We start from the raw sequence: 20,326 nt of genomic DNA on the forward strand, positions 1-20,326 counted from the left end.
ATTCATCCCTTAGTATAGTTTCATGGGCCCACAAAGTAATTACACACTACATATTAAATTGATGATAGAAAGGCTTATGTACCACAAGAAGTAACACTAGCCACTGTTACATTCTCCGTTAGGATTAAGTACTAAATCTTTTCAAATTTTATTTGCCACCTTTTTTTCTTAGCAATTCCATTAAGATGACCTCTTTCAAGCTTTCCACACTAGCACTGATTGCTTGTTGTCTCAAGCCAGTATATTTTCCCCCAAGCAGGACCTTGTGACTTAATAAAGGAAGTAAGAAAAAAAAATAAAATAAAATAAATAAAAAATAAAGGAAGTAAGAGAGTACCCCATAATAGATGGGAATTTGTAAATCTTAACTATAAAGCAACTCCCACTCTTCTATTCAAGAACAGTGGGGGAAATTTCTTGTATCTGGAAATGTACTGTATATTTTCTTTTAATTTTTTCTTAAAAAAAAAAAAGCTTTTTCTCCTTTAGGCCAATATGATGATTAGAAAAGAAAATCATAAGCGTATGTACAATTAAAGAGTGATAAAATGTAATTGGGTTAGCACAAAACTTTCCAATTATCAGAACATGAGGTGATAGATACATTTTTAATGTAGGGAGGCCTTGTGTGTGCATGTGTGTGTGTGTTTGTGTATTTGTGAAATGCTATGATTATGCACCTATCTCTAATTAGAGAGTTGCATGTGGTGAAGAGCAAGCAAATTGGTTTAACTAGAGTGAGTAGATCAAGTTGGAAGAAGAAAACAAGACGAATTTGACATGTGATTTTGACTGCAGAGGACATCAAAATGGCTTGGTGCACTTAGCAGTTTAATCTATTTTTAAAACTGTGCACTTCTCAGTTTTTCAATATTAAATATACAGTTTACACATTTACATATGTTTCAGGCTGCATTATTGGAATTTTGAAGACATGAAAACATCAGATGAACCAACCTGCAACATCTTGGATTCAGATTGGAAGATGAAGAGAAAGTTTAAAGAATGTGGCCTCTAAAGGCGGGTAGTACCTGGAAATATTAACCGACTCACACTGTAAAAATGAGACCGGTCTCTAGACAATAGAGGTTATTTTAGTCTGACATCAAGGTTCAAGACAAAATGTTGAACTAAAAACTTTACACTCTTCCCCTCCCCCAATCCAGGCAGGTACCAGCATTGGCGAATATGATTTTCCTTAGTCAGAAGCACTCATTTTTACCCATGTAGACCATCCTTAGGAATTAAATATTGTTTATTTAATGTAGATTATAATGGGAAACTGATTTTTTCCACAATGGCAGATTTCAAGGACTTGGTTCCAAACTGAGCCGAAGCTTCCCAATGCATTTTGTACAGTCTGGGAAAAACTGTGCTGCATTGGCCATTTTTGAAGGCCATCATGCCCTGTAATATAAGGATATCATCTTATTGCTGATATCTTTGGAGAGTCCCAAGCAGACACAGAAAATGAATGGAGGCAAGGACTGTGACGGAGGGGACAAAGATGGAGGTCTTCCAGCTATACAAGTTCCTGTGGGTTGGCAGCGGCGTGTGGATCAAAATGGAGTGCTTTATGTCAGGTGAGCCTTATTATTACCTGTGGTCTCCTCCAAGTTCGCAATCCCGAAATTAAGAAGGTAGAGTCTGTTCCTTTGAGGGAGCAAAATACCATCACTGACAGCACCTCACATAAATTTGAATAAATGACCTTCGTGCTGGAAATATTTGAGTGTTTTATGCTGTCCTGTTTTGCAATGTAAATTGCCTTAGGTTACAAGAGAGAATTTTTTATGCATTACTTGTGTTTATATAAGGTGTCATTCTGTTTATCTCTGTAACGAGGATAAAGAAAAATATGAAGTTTTCTAAAAGAAACATATAAGCATCATTACCACATTCACAGGAGAAAGTAAAATCCTAGAAATAGACCTGATATCTCTGGACAATATTATTCTGTCCGTCTAGTGCTTCAGCTGACTTTTCTGATGTAAAGTTGAGTGTTTTTATCTGTAGGCAGTTTTAGTCATGAGTCTTCTTAATTCCTGATATTAACTAAAAATAATTTCCCTGTTTTTTCTGTGCAGTTTTTATTCTGTTGCATATAATAGTAAAAAAGAAAAAGTCATGTTGGAGATGGCTCTTCATCTCACAAGTAAAAATCATACAAATAAAATGCAAATGTCTGATCTTTTAAATTTTGGTGACATATATCTTGTGTCCAAGTTGAATGGAATAACTGAACCGTTAGCAAGTTTCAAGGGTTTTTTTTTTTTTAACTGACATACAATATTGTATTAGTTTTATTACTACAGCTTAGTGATTCGATATTTATATGCATTATGAAATGGTCACCTCAGTAAGTCCAGTTACCCTCTATCATCATACAGATTATTACAATATTATTGACTATCCCCTGTGCTGTACATTACATCTCTGTGTCTTACCTATTTTATAACTGGAAGATCATACCTCTTAATCCCCTTCATGTCTTTTGTCCATCCCTCTACCCATCTCCCCTCTGTCAACCACCAGTTTGTTTTCTGTATCTATGAGTCTGTTTCTATTTTGTTATTCACTTACTTTGTTCTTTAGATTCCACATATCAGTGAAGTTATGCAGTATTTGTCTTTCTCTGACATATTTCGCTTACTATCCTCTTCATTCATCCACCTTGTCACAAAGGGCAAGGTTTCATCTTTTTTTTTATCACTAATTTTCCAGCGTGGGTGCGCTGAGGGATGTGTGTCCCACATCTCCTTTGTCAATTCATCTATCTGTAAACATCTAGGGTGCTTCCGTATCTTGGCTATTGCAAATAATGCTGATGAACATAGAAGTGCAAATCTCTTTTTGAATTAGTGTTTTCATTTTCTTTGGTTAAATATCTAGAAGTGGAATTACTGGGTCATATGGTATTTCTATTTTTAATTTTTTGAGGAAGATCCATACTGTTTTTCAAACTTGCTGCTCCGGTTTACATTCATACCAGCAGTGCACAGGGTTCCTTTTTCTCCACATCCTGACCAGCATTTGTTATTTCTTATCTTTTTAATGACAGCCATTCTGACACTTGTGAGGAGATATTTTGTTGGGCTTTTGATTTGCATTTCCTTAATGGTTAGCGATGTTGAGCATGTTTTCATGTGCATGTTGGCCACCTGTATATCTTTGGGAAAATGTCTGTTCAGGTCATCTGCACATTTTTTAATCTGGTTTTTTTGACATTAAGTTGTATGAGTTCTTACATATTTTGGACGTTAACCCCTTATTGGGTATACCAACTTACTCTTATTCAGTAAGTTGCCTTTTTTTATTTGTTGATGGTTTCCTTCACTGTGTACAAAGCTTTTTAGTTTAATACAGTCCCATTTGTTTAGTTTTGCTATCCTTGCCTGAGGTGACAGATCCAAAAAAATATTGCTTAAGACTGATGTCAAAGAGCTTGCTTACTGCTTAAACTTGCTTACTCTCTTCTAAGAGTCTTATGGTTTTAGATCCTACCTTCAAGTCTTCAGTTTTGAGCTTATTTTGGTGTATGGTGTAAGAAAGTGATCCCGTTTTGCTATTTTGCATGTAGCTATCCAGTTTTCCTAGCAACACTTATTGAAGAGATTGTCTTTTCCCCCATTGTACACTCTTACCTACTTTGTTGTATATTAATTGACCCTATAACCATGGGTTTATTTCTGGGCTCTCTAAATTCTGTTATATTGATCTGTGTGTCTGCTTTTGTGCTAATGATAATACCATAGTGTTTTGATTACAATAGCTTTGTAGTAAGTTTGAAATGAGGATTATGATTACCTCCAGCTTTATTCTTCTTTCTCAAGATTGATTTGGCTATTCAGGGTCTTTTCTCCTTTTTCATTGATATTTTATTTATTTGGGTGCTCTCTTCTTTTTTTCTTGATGAATCTAGCTAAATGTTCATCAATTTTGTTTATGTTTTCAAAGAACCAGTGCTTAGTTTCCTTAATCTTTTCAATTTTTTAAGTTTTAATCTTTATTTCACTTATTTAAACTCTAATATTTATTTCCTCTTTCTACTAACTTTGGGTTTTGTTTGTTCTTTTTCTAGTTCCTTTAGGTGTGGGGTTAAAATCCTTATTTGAGATTTTTCTTGTTTCTTGAAGCAGAACAGTATCACTTTAAACGTCCCTCTTAACACTGCTTTTGATTGCATCCCATAAATTTTAGGATGTTGTATTTATCTGTCTCAAAATATTTTTTGATTTCTTCATTGTTGTTCAGTAGCATGATGTTTGGTCTCCATGTGTTTGTGTTTTTTCAATTTGTCTTCTTGTAATTGATTTTACATTTGTTTCATACGTGTAATTGGAAAAGATACTTGATATAATTTCAATTTCTTAAATTTATTGAGACTTCTGCAGCCTGACATGATGTATCCTGGAGGATGCTCCATGTGCACTTGATGGAATGTTCTGTATATATCTAATAAGTCCTCTGGTCCAGTGGGTAGTTTAAGGCCAATGTTTCCTTATTGATTTTCTGACTGGATGATCTATCCATTGATGTAAGTAGAGTGTTAAGTTCCCTACTATTATACTATTGCTGTCAGTTTCTCCCTTTCTGTCTCTTACTATTTGCTTTATGTATTTAGGTGCTACTGTGTTGGGCACATAAATATTTACACGTGTTATATCTTCTTGTTAAATTGATCCCTTTGTCATTTTGTAATTTCCTTTTTTTTATCTATTGTTACAGCCTTTGTTTTAAGTCTGTTTTGTTTGATATAAGTATCTCTGCCCCAGCTTTGTTTATGTTTCCATTTCTATAGAGTATCTTTTCTCAGCCCTTCAGTTTCAGTCTCTTTGTGTGTCTTTAGATCTGAAGTCTCTTATATAGGCAGCATATAGATGGGTTCTGTTTTTGTTTTTTATCCATTTGGCCTGTGTCTTTTGATTCGAACATTTAGTCCATTTACACTTAAAGTAATTATTGATAAGTGTGTGCTTATTGCCATTTTATTGTTTCATGGTTATTTTTGTAGTTCTACTCTTCTCCTTTCTTCTCTTGCTATCTTTCTTTGTAACTTGATGATGTTCTTTAGTTTTATGTTTGGATTCCTTTCCCTTTTTTTTTTTTTTTTTGCATATCTATTTTAGGTTTTTGGGTTTTGGTTACCATGAGGTTCATATTAGAATAGTCAATACATATCACAATCTATTTTAAGTTGGTGGTCGCTTAAGTTTGAAAGCATTCCAAAAGCATTATGTTTTTCCTTTCCTCTATCCACATTTTATGTTTTACATCTTTTTATTTTGTGTATCCTTTATTACAGATATCATTGACTTTACTACTTTTGTCTTTTAACCTTCATCCTAGCTTTATAAGTGGTTGATTCACGACCTTTCCTATATGTTTTCCTTTACCAGTAAGATTTTTTTTCTTTCATATATTTTCTTATTTCTAGTCATGGCTTTTTCTTTTCCACCTAAAGTAGTCCCTTTAATATTTCTTGTAAAGCCAGTTTAGTTGTGATGAACTCCTCTAGCTTTTGCTCCTTTAGGAAACTCTATCTCCCCTTCAATTCTGATTGATAACTTTGCCAGGTAAATATCCTTGGTTGTAAGCGTCTTTTTTTTTTTTTTTAGCACTTTGAATTTATCATGCCACTCTTTTCTGACCTACAAAGTTTCTGCTGAAAAATCAGCTGATAGTCTTATAGGAATTCCCTTATATGTAACTAATTGCTTTTCTTTTTTTTTTTTTTTTTAAGGATTCTTTCTTTATCTTTAATTTTTGACATTTTAATCATAATGTGTCTGGATATAGATCTGTAGGTACATGTTGTTTGGGATTCTTTGTGCTTCCTGAATGTGAACGTCTCTCCTTCCCCAGGTCAAAGACATTTTCAACTATAATTTTTTCAAATAAGTTTTCCAATGCTTTCTCTCTTTCTTCTATTTATACAACCCCTAAATATAATGTGAATGTTAGTCTGCTTAATGTTGCTTCAGGGATTCGGGACTTTTTTCTTTTCTTTTCTTTCCTTTTGTTTCAGGAATTTCTTAAACTGTTCTCTTTTTTATTATTTTTTTTTCTCTTTTGTCATTCACTTTAGGCTATTTCCATTACCCTGTCTTCCAGGGTATTGGAATATTGCTGATACGTTTTTCTGTATCATCTAATCTGCTATTTATTCCTTCTAGTGTATTGTTCAGTTCTGTTATGGTAATCTTCATCTCTGATTGGTACTTTCTTATATTGTCTGTCCCTTTGTTGAAGTTCTGTGTTGTTCATCCATTGTTCTCACGAGTTCAGTAAGTATGTTTATGACCATAACTTTGACATCTTTATCAGACAGATTGTTTCTCTGTTTGTGTAGTTCTTTTTTTGAGGTTTTGTCTTGTTCTTTTGAACATAATCCTCTCTCTTTTCATTTTGCCTACCTCTCTGTGTTTGTTTCTATGTATTGGGCAGTTCAGCTACCTCTCCTGATCCTGAAGGAGTAGCTTGTATAAGAGATGTCCCATGGGGCCCAGAAGTGCAATCCTCTGCTATAGAGGTATCCCTTGTGTGGGCAATGTATACCCTCCTGTTATAGTGGGGTAGCAATTACTGTGGGTGTACTGCTGGGTAGGGTTGGCCCCTGGCCTGGCTGGTTGTGTGGCCCTAGGGTAATTGCTACAGGCATGCTGGTGGGCAAGATTAGTGTCCTATTAGCTGCAAGGCCTGGCAGATGTGCCAGGTTTTGTAAAACTCTCAGCAGAGCACACTCCTTTGCATTAGTGTTCTAGGAAGAGGATACCAAAATGGTGCCCACCAGTGCCTGGATCAGCATGGCAGATTGAGGTAGCAGAAATGACTGTCACCAGTGTCTTAGTCCTTGGGGAGAGGCCCTGCTACCTTCTGCCTCTCCAGCAGGCTCTCCAAGATTGGTAAGTAGGTATCTTTCACTGTGGTCTATGCACTTTTCAATATAGTGTTTTTGCTCTGGTTTCTGGGTCAAGTGAGTCTATGCATGAGCCCTTTGAGAACAGGGGTTTTTTTCCCCCTATAATTATACAATTTATTTGGATATATTCTCTATTGGTTTTCATAGCCAGCTATTTGGGGGGCTTGTCCCTCCTCTGTAAGATCTAAGGATTGGATTTGCCTGATGTAGAGCTTAAATCTCTTGTTTTTTTAGGGAAGAGGCCCATACCTTTGAGATATTCCTGACTGTGGAACTTCATTCCTGGGGTGTGGTTTTTTTTTCCTTACTGAGACTGCATCTCTGCCTCTTCCACCCATCTCTGTGCTGCCCCTGCTGTGGACGCTCTCTGTTCATGGTTTCTAGGTCTTTAAGGGACAGTATTCCATGTGTAGTTTAGACTTATTGTGACCATGGAAGGAGTTGAGCTCAGGACCTTCCAACCTATAATCTTGAACCCTTAACCAAGTTTTAGTCTTATTATTAAACAAATGGCATCTAAGAGACTTATTTTGTAGTTTATCTGGAAGTATATGAAAGGGTATGATAGCATAAACCTTTCTTTGTGATGTAATATAAAAACAGACTTAGGACTTTTTAAAAGATATCACATTGCATCATTAAATTAATGCTATTTCTTTCAGTGTGGTTATTTGTATCCCAGCTTCAGTGGAATTCTCTACTTGTACAAAGATGTATTTATATAAATGAGTTATTTTCTATTACATAAATACAAATGATTTCATACCTTAACAACTTAGAAGTCAGTTCAGAATCTATCTCAGTTTTGTTTGCTTTGTGTAATTTGTCTCTTGAGGTAAACTTAATTACCTATTGAAATTCTTTTGTACATAAGTATTTTATTTCTGTAATAGTAAAGATATGCTCTATATTAATTGGAATGAAAGGATAAGAAAGCAGAGAATGTGGTGCTCATCCAGTAGATAAGATGAACAAGGACACATAACTTTTTCAAAGTGTTTTTATTGCCAATGCTGTTAAAAATAACTGCTAAAAATACTTTGTTGTAAATATAGGAAGATATCACTATTACTGTTTATATTTATGATTATTCAAGCCCATAAAGAGCAAATATATATTCAGCTTAAAGCACAAATGACTTTAAAATCTTAATAATTTAATTTTTTACTTAATCTTTATCCCAGTGAAAGACATATCAGCTTTTTAGATTGCGGAGAGCTAGGTTAAACCAAGTTAAGTATAAGAATCTGTCATTTATCTTGGCCATTCATGATTTTCCAAGTGTACAAGGACTTCATTTTCTGTTTGTGTGAGTGCTCCAAATCCAGATCTATACACTAAGAATTATTACAGAAACAAACTTTGCTAAATAAGGTAAAGCACCATCAAATAAATTTAGTCAGCTTGCTTTTTATTTGTTTGTATATATAACTGGTTAAATTACGACTTAAACATATATAGGAGGCTAGCCCTCCTTCTGTAGCTCCCTTTTCAGTGTACAGTTTGCTTGTAATATTTAGGTTAGTCTCCAGCTGCTCCTGCCTCAGGGCGGCATTGAAGCTGCACAGGAAATTTCCCACCTGCTTTCAATCTTTTGAGCTTTATCTATGCCGTAAGACTTGTAACTACTTTTTACATTAATTATTACTCCCAAAAGTTAATTAAAGAGCTCCAACTGAAGGAAAGAACTCAACTGACTGATTGAGAGGAAATGTTTTTTAAAGTGTCTAAAGTAGAGTACTCTAATAGAATTCAGGAATTTTTGTCTTCAGGTTTAATTTTACAATTACATTCTTCTAGGATTTAGTCCATACACTTTCTTTAACTGTAAAATGCTAGGAAGTTTCTTTTCACAAAATTCATGAAGTCTTCATATGACAACTGATTGGTAATCTTGTTTTATCAAAATTACCAGACCTTTAAAATCATCTGGTTGCCCTACCACTGGGGTGGAACTCAAGTCTGTAATATAGGAATTATTATATTTTGCATATCATCTGAAAAAAAAAACTGTTAGTCTAAATGAATAATTGAGTCAACAATGTTGAGGATTTTTTTTTTAATTTTTATTTATTTATAATAGTCACAGAGAGAGAGAGAGAGAGGCAGAGACATAGGCAGAGGGAGAAACAGGCTCCATGCACTGGGAGCCCGATGTGGGATTCGATCCCGGGTCTCCAGGATCACGCCCTGGGCCAAAGGCAGGCACTAAACCGCTGCGCCACCCAGGGATCCCAGTGTTGAGGATTTTAATTGAGATTTTCTACATTCATAAGTCATTTATATGATTGTCCCTAAATAAAATGTGAATTGCATTTTAAAGTTGGTTTATTTATAGATAGAAAATTGTTACCTGTGTTTTTACATAGACTGTCTGCCCACAGTAGAAAAATGCTTTGTTTACAAAAAGGATAATATTATTTCTGGATAAATTTAATCAGAAAGCTAAAATAAAGGTTTTAGTAAATAGTCATAAATAAAAGATATTCTTGAATGAAAAATATATAGTAATTTTCAAAGCATAACATGGATTTAAGTTGTAAAATGAGCATATTAATAATGAAAGTCCTAAAGCGTAAATTGTCCGTTTTAAATAACACCCCTTGTAAATAAAAATCAAAGACTTATTCTGTCATTAGAATTAGTACCTATTCTGAAGACTTAAACTTGGTCAGTATGCATATATTATACTGACTTTTGTGAACCACAGGGTAGAAACACTGAAACCACTACCACAATTACAAACTAGAAGACGTGCAAGGCACTTTTCTGCCGTGTAAAACCCTATTTTCTTAAGGATTCCCCATCCTTTGTCAGTTCTGCATGCTCTTCTTCCTCGCCAGTATGGTTTGGTTCCTCAGTATTATTTGATTGGGCCACTTAACCGATCTTCAAAGAAACACATGTATTGAGGAAAAAAGAGAAATCTGTTTTTATATTGGGGCAATTTGGTTCTAGACTCCAAGATTAAAGGAAACTTGCAGACTTAGGGACTTTCTGGTTTGACTTCCAACATGTTCCTAAATTTTAGTATTTCCTCAAACAGCTTTAAAGGTAGAGCTTCTAGTTTAAAATAATGATTGCTTTCATGTAGTTTTCTTTTCCTTTCTTGCCTGCTTCTGTACTTTCTTAAGAATAGCACTTTTCTCATCCGTAATCCACTCTTGGTTTTCAAAACACATTTATTTAATTTTCTATGAAAAATCTTTATTTTTCTGAGAAATATTTTGGTTAAAAGAAAGAGCAATAGTGTTAAAGGCTATAATTTAGTAGATAACATAATATTGACAAAGCAAATGTTTTTCCTTAGTAGGAAAATGTTATCTTGTGAAGGACAGTAAGACTATAAATTATGCCTTTTTTCATATAATATGTGTAGTCAGAATTATTTCCTGATGTTTTTTTAAACTATTTTTACAGTCCCAGTGGGTCTTTGTTATCTTGCTTGGAGCAGGTTAAAACATACCTGCTTACTGACGGAACATGCAAGTGTGGCTTGGAATGTCCTCTTATTCTTCCCAAGGTAACCATTTCACAATAGATCTGTTGGCAGTTTTGTATTTTTTTAGGTGTTTCATATATTTGCTTTTCTCATTTGGCATTTCATTTTTATATTACTTCTCCCCAATCATATGTGCATTTTAAAGCCTTTATCTAATTAGGTATCTTTTGCATGTGTTCTGGAATGCTTAAAAATTGTAGAAAATGTTCAACTCCCAGCAATTTTCAAAGGTGACAAATCTATATTCATATTAAATACTTCATCAAAATCTTTTCGGCACCTTTTTATTTGAGCTATACCCATGCTATTTAGTAGTGCATTTTCCCCCTACTGTAACTGCTCAATTTGCAATATTATTTTTTTGCACTGGTATTGATAAATCTGCCACAAATATTTCTAAAATCACAAAGCTGAACCCTCCGAGCCAAAAGTAAAACAGTTTTAGTCCTTTACAAGGTAAAAAATAGTTATTTTAAATGATAAAATATTATTTAGAAAAGAATAGAAATGGGTCATTGTTCTTTGAATATCTATTATGTGCTAATTTTAGAACTAAAGATTAATAAATAATTTTTCCTTTTATTTATGTCACCTCATTCACCCCCCCAAAAAAGCATTTAAGTATATATGCAATAGGTAATAAGATTTTTAAAAAATAGAGTAATAGACTTTTTAAATCCATGGAAAGGTAAAATTAATACAGTAGTAAAATAAAGCCAAAGAAAAAGTTAGCAGGTAAAAATGTCAGCTTTTAGGGATTTTTAACTGTACTTTTGTTTTTGTACTGATATAACATCAGAAAGTATCTAAAATTGGAAACATCAGACATTATGCCTTTCCATATCTTTATCTTGGTTGTCTTATTTCCACTACTTACTTTGTCACTAAAAACCAAGAGTTCGGCAGAAGTATTTGTTATACTTATATATAAAGTTGTTTTCTTAAATTTAAAAACCTCAGACAGTTTTATTCAAATTTATGGCTTAATCTATGCAAAACTTTTCTTTTAACAAGAGGATTTTTTTTAATTTAATGTTTTTATAGACATATTCTAAACAGAGAATTCTTTTTTCAGGTGTTTAATTTTGATCCTGGAGCTGCTGTGAAACAGAGAACTGCAGAAGATGTTAAAGCAGATGAAGATGTCACAAAGCTATGCATACATAAAAGAAAAATCATTGCCGTGGCCACACTTCACAAAAGCATGGAAGCCCCACATCCTTCTCTGGTGCTCACCAGTCCCGGGGGAGGAACAAGTATGTAATATAGTGAAAGGTTTAGAAATTTGCCTCCCCAACTTCTCTCCTACAGGAGTCCCTGGAAATCACTTTGCCAAACATTTTCTGAGTCCCCTTTTGAAACATGCAGAATGCTTTTTAAGTTATATATGTCTTATCTTTTTTTTTTTTTACAAATAGATCAGGTCTGGAAAATTCCTATGAAGTTGTCTTCCCAGATTTCCTGAATCATTGAGTTAACTCAGCCGAATAAATACCAATTAACACATAACAAATGCTATGCAAGTTCCCAGAGCTGAACTAACAAAGGAGAAAGTGCCATTGGTTTTTAGGAAACAAAGTAACCTTTTTCCTAGAGCTGGTTTGGATGCGTGATATCAAGTCCTCAAGCAGAACCAGCAGTATTGCCAGAGCTAGCAGTGTTATTCTCTCAGTCACTCAATAGCTATTTCTTGAGCACCTACTAAGAGAAATCACCTTGTCAGGAACTTTTCATACCTCCAACACACACACACACAGACACACACGCACACACACACGCTTTTATTTTCTAAAAATTTCAAAGCTGCAGAAAAATTACATAAACAGTTCAAGAGCACCCAAGTACCCTTCACTTAAATTCAACAATTAACATTTTGTGGCAGAGGTTGCAAATATTATGACAACTCATCCCAAAATATTTCCGCACATATGGGTGTTTGCCTATATAAACCGCAATCTAATTATCACATTCAAAAACTTTAGCACTTATTATCCAATATGCAGTATATATAATTAGAATGTAATTGTCCTGATAAATTCCAGTTGTCCTAATAATTTCTTAGATTTTTTTAAACCATGGATGCAATCAAAGATTGTACAACTGTACTAAATTGTTAGACTTCCTTAATCTACACCAATTTCCCAGTCTTTTAAAATCTGGTTTTGGAGAGCCCAGTTCAGTTTTATAGATGTTCCTCAATTTGGATTTGCCTGATTGTTTCCTCATATTTACTTATACTCAGGTTAAATACAATTTGGTAGAATATTGCATAGGTGGTGATGTTTTGTTTTGTTTAAGATTTTATTTATTTATTCATGTGAGAGACACAGGCAGAGGGAGAAGCAGGCTCCCTGCAGGGAGCCCGATGCGGGACTCAATCCCAGGACCCTGGGGTCACAACCTGAGCCAAAGGCAGACGCTCAACCACTAAGCCACCCAGGTGCCCCTGCATAGGTGATATTATGTCCTTATTAGGAGGCACATAATGTCAATTTATCCTATATTGAAGACATTAAGCTTGAGTGCTTGGTTAAAGTTATATACTTATCCAATTTCTCCATCGTTATGGTAACTTTTCCCATTATAACTCATATTTAATTTGTGGAATTATACTTTGAGACTCAGGAACTTCTTTTTATATGAGCTAGGATGTGAATTCCCTCCAAAATATTACAATCAACCTAACACTTGAGTAATAATTCGAGATAACATGTGGCTGAGCACCAAAGCATTTGTTTATGAAGGATAAATGATATCATTCTGCAGAGTTCTGAAAAATAGGAACAATGAATATAACTTGTAGTGATCAGAGAAGGCTTTCTGGTCAACCCCAGATTTCAACCAGCCCTGGAAAATGGTAAGATTTGGACATATGAGGGAAATAAGAAGATTCTTATTCAGTATTCATTATGTATAAGTATAACATAATTAAGAGATGATGTGGACACTAATCTGACTTGAGTAGAAGGTTAAATTTGTGTAGGTAAGTGGAGGCCAAATTATTGACAGCTTTAGATAGAGTAGTTGTGACAGCATATAGATAATTAAAGAGTCACACTTAGAACTCCTATAAAGAACAAGAAGGGACAAATTTGAGGAGAGCTACTCTTCAGTAACTCTAACCTTTGAACTCTAACAAGAATGATCAGGAAAAAATTGCTCCACAAAGGTATATAAGAAAAAAAATTCAGGGAATTTTTCTTGTTTTTTTTTTTTGTTTTTGTATTTCTTTTTGTTTTTGGTTTTTTTATATGAGCTACATTTTTTTTAAGTTAAGAGATACAGCAAAAACTTAAAGATATATTTAACTGTTATAAATTATTTGGAATTTACCATTATCTTGCCACCTTGATTAGCTACATTTTTATTTTGCATATTACCTTGCATATGTCTACCGCCATTCTCATATCACAGTATATCAATTTTACCTCTTTCTACAAAGTCTGCCTTGCCCCTTTTTTTTAATTACCCTAGCAGAATCTTGATCTAGGTCCTTTATCACACCCTATACATACAGGCTTCATTATTGAAATTAAAGGTAAATCTTTAACCAGCATAGGCATAAAAGGTACATCTCACCCCCTTTTAAAATGATATGATTTATTGGATTAACTGCTACTCTTGTACTAGCTTCAGACATAGCATTTATCTTACTTTCCCAATATTAAACTGTATTATAGGGTTGGGATTTAAATAAAAGTTAAGAAGACTCATGTAGTAATTTTCACTCCTCTTTAGTTTACATACATGAGGATATATTTAGTTTCTGTCTGTTCTTTTGAAAGGTCTACTTGAGTGTACACGTAAGCACTTGAGTGCCCAGCATTTCCACTTGCCAACTCTTGTAATACTTTAGCTCCTAAACATAACATAACATTGGCATGACTTTTGTTTGTTTATTCAGTATTCCTGCCATTTTAAAGATGGTGACTACTTTTCCCCAGGTATGAAAGAAATCCTTTCTAAGCCATAGCTGTTTTCTAAATTCTGTGGAATATAAGAATGCCAGTATCTATACTTTCAATCATTGAACTATAGATAATTATATAAATAACAATAAAAGATACAACTCAGTGGTTTTGGTGCTAACGAGGACACAGTTAATCATATAATAACGCTAGTGATGTTAATACAGACAACTGTGCTCTCACTAGCTGCTAGGCGCAATGCCTCAAATATTTGTCATAGAGTACTCCTTTAACTGTAAACTTTAAAATTCTGTCTTTAACAAGAAAATAAGTTCAGTTGGGTTTATCTGCTGCAGTTCTCTTATATCAGTGGTTCTCAACTTTTCATATATTATGTGCCAAAACCACTCTATCAAATAAGCTCTACCATACTAGAAACAGAAAGCCCACTTTTCCAAGAAAAGTATATATGTTTGCTGCATTCTCTTACTTCTTTAATGTGCTCTACCTAGACTCCTGTATACCCCAGGTTGAAAACCACTGTCTTAGAAATTGTTACAATATAATTTTACCTGTATCCTATCTAGCAGGTAGGAGAAGTATATTTATCTTAAGTGTACCATTACCCACCTAAGTAAATATACCTCTGATTGCAAGGGAACCCAAGTATACTTGCTAATGTTTTGCCAGTCTCAGAATTGGGGTGGCCAACATCTACTATAAAGGTACCACTTCCATTGCCTGCACCTGTAACAGACACATTCGCATTTTCTCACAGAGCCCAGCTAGGGTGCAACAGCCTTTCGACATAGCTCTCTAAGCAGCCACCACCAGATGATAGGAATCGGTGTGTGAAACTGATTTTATTTAGAAGGCACAACTTTATAAATTGTTAAACGTCCTCAAGGGCTAAAAAGCTTAAACCTAGGATTCTGACATGATAGAATGAAAATTCTGTATGATGAGCCAGCTTGCTTTTGTTGCCTATATTCTATTTGATCTCCAAAAGAACAGAAGGGATTCCAAAAAGCCAGGGAGGGAGGAATGCTTGCTGCAAAAAGAGAATACTCAATTGGAACCCGGTACGGAAGATTTTAGCATTCCGAGTAAATTTTGCATAGGAACTCTATCCTGATAAAAGAATCACAATCTTTTACCTATGTTGGTTGACTAAGGCTGTTTTGACAATAATGGCTGATGAAGGGCAAAGAAATTGCCACGTTATACTGTTACAGACTTGATGAAGCTAAGCATGATTGCAGTATCACTGCACTTACTATTGTTATCACTCCCATTTTAAAAGATTCAAAATCCCATTCACTTACTTCACAAAAGTTAAGATTCTCTTGCTCTCACAGTGAGAATGTTGAGATAAGGGAGAGTTTTTGTAGCTATCCTGGGGAAGTTTGAGTAAGGCAACAGAAACATTTAGAGGGTAACGCATTTTCTGATGAAAATAGCAATTCATTTAAATTAGAGGAGAACATGCCATACAGATTGTAATTTTCTACTGTAACCCCATTCTTTAAAAACTCCTATCCAACAAGATAGTAACATTACTATTTCCATATAGGCTCTCAATCTTGATTTTTATATCATAAATATTATTAGAATGGCTCTGTATGTACTGATTCAGATCCCTATCCTTTCTCATCCAATAAGAAGTAAACACCCATAATGAGCAGTTATGGAGAACCTTTGGTGAGCTAAGGGAGAAAAATGTGAATTCTCTTCCATCCAAGTTTACTATCGAGTCCAGAACCTTTTTTTTTTTTAATTGCACAGAGTCATAACTTCTTTTTGCCAATTTCTATTTCCAGACACCTTCCCTTCCGCAGTTCCTCCTTTCCTTCCCTTCCCCCATGCCAACACAAAAGAATTGAGACTACTAACAGAATTTCTGTTTGTCTTTCACATCAGATGCAACTCCAGTAGTACCTTCACGGGCAGCAACTCCAAGATCCGTAAGAAATAAGTCGCATGAAGGAATTACAAATTCTGTAATGCCTGAATGTAAGAATCCTTTCAAGTTAATGATCGGATCATCCAATGCCATGGGAAGGTTATATGTACAAGAACTGCCTGGAAGCCAGCAACAAGAACTCCACCCTGTCTACCCCCGGCAGAGATTGGGCAGCAGTGAACACGGACAGAAATCTCCATTCCGTGGCAGCCACGGAGGCCTGCCCAGCCCAGCATCGTCAGGTTCCCAGATATATGGAGACGGCTCAATCTCTCCAAGGACTGACCCACTCGGAAGCCCAGATGTCTTCACAAGAAATAATCCTGGTTTTCATGGAGCTCCCAATTCTAGTCCTATTCATTTGAATAGGACTCCTCTTTCTCCACCTTCAGTAATGCTACATGGTTCTCCTGTACAGTCATCCTGTGCAATGGCTGGAAGGACTAATATACCTCTTTCCCCAACCTTGACTACAAAGAGTCCAGTAATGAAAAAACCAATGTGTAATTTTTCAACTAATATGGAAATACCACGAGCAATGTTCCACCACAAACCACCCCAAGGCCCACCTCCCCCTCCTCCACCTTCTTGTGCTCTTCAGAAAAAGCCATTAACATCTGAGAAAGATCCACTTGGCATTCTTGACCCTATTCCTAGTAAACCGGTGAATCAAAACCCTGTTATCATTAATCCAACTAGTTTCCATTCAAATGTCCACTCTCAGGTACCTGTGATGAATGTAAGCATGCCTCCTGCTGTTGTTCCTTTGCCAAGTAATCTCCCTTTGCCAACCGTAAAACCTGGTCATATGAATCATGGGAGTCATATACAAAGAGTTCAGCATTCAGCTTCAACCTCCTTGTCCCCTTCTCCAGTGACATCCCCAGTGCACATGATGGGGACTGGAATTGGAAGGATTGAGGCATCGCCCCAAAGATCACGCTCATCTTCCACATCATCAGATCACGGAAATTTCATGATGCCACCTCTAGGACCCCAGGCCACTTGTAGTGGTATTAAGGTTCCACCCAGGTCACCAAGGTCAACGATAGGGTCCCCAAGGCCATCAATGCCATCAAGCCCTTCTACCAAGTCCGATGGACATCATCAGTACAAGGATATCCCTAACCCATTAATTGCTGGAATGAGTAATGTACTAAATACCCCAAGCAGTGCAGCTTTTCCTACTGCATCTGCCGGAAGTGGTTCTGTAAAGAGTCAGCCTGGTTTGCTGGGAATGCCTTTAAATCAGATCTTGAACCAGCACAATGCTGCCTCCTTTCCAGCAAGTAGTTTACTCTCAGCAGCAGCCAAAGCACAGCTAGCAAATCAAAACAAACTTGCTGGTAACAACTGTAGCAGCAGTAGCAATTCTGGAGCTGTTGCTGGCAGTGGCAACACTGAAGGACATAGCACTTTAAACACCATGTTCCCTCCTACTGCCAACATGCTTCTCCCAACAGGGGAAGGGCAAAGTGGTCGAGCAGCACTAAGAGATAAGCTGATGTCTCAGCAAAAAGACTCATTGCGGAAAAGAAAACAGCCACCTACGACAGTGTTGAGTTTGCTCAGACAGTCTCAAATGGATAGTTCTGCGGTTCCTAAACCTGGACCCGACTTGCTAAGAAAGCAGGGTCAGGGTTCATTTCCCATCAGTTCAATGTCTCAGTTACTACAGTCTATGAGTTGTCAAAGCTCTCACTTGAGTAGCAATAGTACCCCGGGTTGTGGGGGCTCAAATACTGCTTTGCCTTGCTCTGCTAACCAGCTGCATTTTACAGATCCCAGTATGAACTCCAGTGCTCTTCAGAATTCACTGACACAGAACATACCTTTGAGAGGGGAAGCCGTGCACTGCCACAATGCAAACACTAACTTTGTTCACAGTAACAGTCCAGTCCCAAACCACCATCTCGCAGGTTTAATAAATCAGATTCAGGCTAGCGGGAACTGTGGGATGCTCAGTCAGTCGGGCATGGCTTTAGGAAATTCATTACATCCCAATCCACCTCAGTCAAGAATTTCAACGTCCTCCACTCCAGTGATACCAAACAGCATTGTTAGCAGCTATAATCAAACAAGTTCTGAAGCAGGTATGGTTTTATTAGAAAAAAGTACCCCAAGGTACTAAACTTTTCTACATTTTTTAAAATTTGTACCAAAATATTTATTATGATAAGAAATGATCCTTTCCCCATTGTGAAATTGTCGTCATTTCTTTAGTATTTATAATTTTATTTACAGAATGCTAGGGAATTGTCTATTAGAAAAAAGAACAACCAAGGGGATTCCATGTGTTTCCGTTATTTGTTGTCAATCTGTGTCATTTTGAATTTTGTTTGACTTTCAGTTGGTTATATAACCATTGGACTCTAAACTACAAAAGAAGCCATAGAAGGCAGGGTTTCCTGGTTCATGAGACATGTACTTGGTCTATGCCAATATTAAAGCCGTTTCCCCTAGCTTTTGTTTGTATTCAGGTAAATGACACTCATCTTGGAAAACCCAAAAAAGGCAAAAATAAATGGATTTTTTTTGTTCTTGCTGCTGAACAGAAATAGGTGAATGGATAGGAAAAGGTAACTAGAAGTTGTATGAAGTAGAAAGCTGCCTTCTAATGTGTTCTCTTATCCTAGTTTGCTATCCTTTATTATTATTTGTTTGAGAAAATTCAAAAATGGATATTGGCTACTCCCTTTTAAAAAAGGTAATAATTTAAGTTTTCTAATAAAAAAAGGCTTGAAAACCTGATTTCCAGAATTTTTGATCTTGAAATTGTTTTACAATTCTCTTGTAGAAGTTAACCATTATTTTTACTATTGACATTAAGGTTTTGAACCCAAATTTATTATATCTCTTCATCCACTGTAATGAAGGAGACAAATTTATTTAAAAGTAGACACATTAGAAAGATTTGTGTTTTGTGCAATAGAATCATCAGAAATTGTTTTAAAAATCATAAAGAAGCACGAAAGAGGTAAATTCTTTGAGACATCAGAAAATTTGACCATGGAAGTGTTAGAAAGAATATTCAAAATCCAACACTGATGATTTCAGAGGTTTGTAGGAAATGACAGGGAGGAAAGGAAAGATAATTGTAGGGACAGTATTATTCAGATATGAAAACAGTGGGCTTTGCCAACCAGATTGCTACTGGAAATGAGAAAACTGCTGAGGCTTTTACTAATAAGCTATTGTATAGATCTGTATAGACTGTAATATACCATCATGCTGGAGAAGCATTAGAACCTACATGTCTGCGTTGCTGATAGTAAAATCCAGTGTTTTTTCTTCCTGGTGTCACTACTTACACCTGCCATCCTCCACAACTTGTGTTACGTTTTATGTCTGGATGTCAGTGTTTAATGAAGAACTGCTCATTGACCCTCTTGTGTTAAAAAGAATATACGGTGGAGAAGATAATCAAAATGATTAGTGCCTTCTTGATACTCTTAGCCTAGAAAAATCTCATGGAACTATTTTGTATGTGTTTAACAGGATCCTTATTCCAAAGGGGCTTCCAACTTTTCAATGACTCATATTCCTTTTTAAATAATTCCACACAAGTGAAAATTTAATCTTATGCTTTTAGGAGATTAAAGCCACATAAAATCTGTAGCTATTTTAAGATATCCCGTATTTATTAAGCATGCCTTCAGTCATTTAGATGAGACATCGTTTAGTCTCCTTGTATTATATATCTTTACATAATTGATACCCCTTACCTCAACTTTGTTTCAGGTCTGAGTTCATATTGCAAAGTGTATATATTTTATTGGTGATGTATTTAAGTTCATCCATAATGGAAAAGACCAACATTTATTTATATTTTTGTTTCTTCTGAATGTTAAGTTTATGGACTTAAATAATCTTAGACATGTATTTTCTTGTTCCATGCACTTCTGTAGAGCGTCAGATCTGGATTGCAAGTGCTGGGAGTGTCAAACACACAGGTTGAAAATGTATTAATATGAGAAAAGTGTTAGCATAGAAATAGCTAACTGGGACAAGAATAAATGTCTAGTAATGAT

The 20,326-nt window shown here is 35.5% G+C and overlaps 1 protein-coding gene across 24 annotated transcripts in view; it reads left to right on the plus strand.

Annotated features, from left to right (window-relative positions):
• The window catches only part of MBD5 (methyl-CpG binding domain protein 5), a 433,497-nt gene that overhangs the window by 369,162 nt on the left and 44,009 nt on the right, over positions 1–20,326 (plus strand). For 22 of the 24 annotated variants that reach the window (XM_072789112.1, XM_072789100.1, XM_072789101.1 and 19 more), the window contains 4 exons: positions 910–1,583; positions 10,343–10,445; positions 11,500–11,680; positions 16,253–18,388. In XM_072789112.1, coding sequence (XP_072645213.1) covers positions 1,471–1,583; positions 10,343–10,445; positions 11,500–11,680; positions 16,253–18,388 — 2,533 coding nt within the window. In that variant the 5' untranslated portion in view covers positions 910–1,470. The remainder of the gene's footprint in view (positions 1–909; positions 1,584–10,342; positions 10,446–11,499; positions 11,681–16,252; positions 18,389–20,326) is intronic. The other 2 variants (XM_072789109.1, XM_072789121.1) reach the window with 1 other exon arrangement.

This window comes from Canis lupus, chromosome 20 (genome assembly GCF_048164855.1).
Source record: "Canis lupus baileyi chromosome 20, mCanLup2.hap1, whole genome shotgun sequence".
Lineage (NCBI taxonomy): Eukaryota > Metazoa > Chordata > Mammalia > Carnivora > Canidae > Canis > Canis lupus.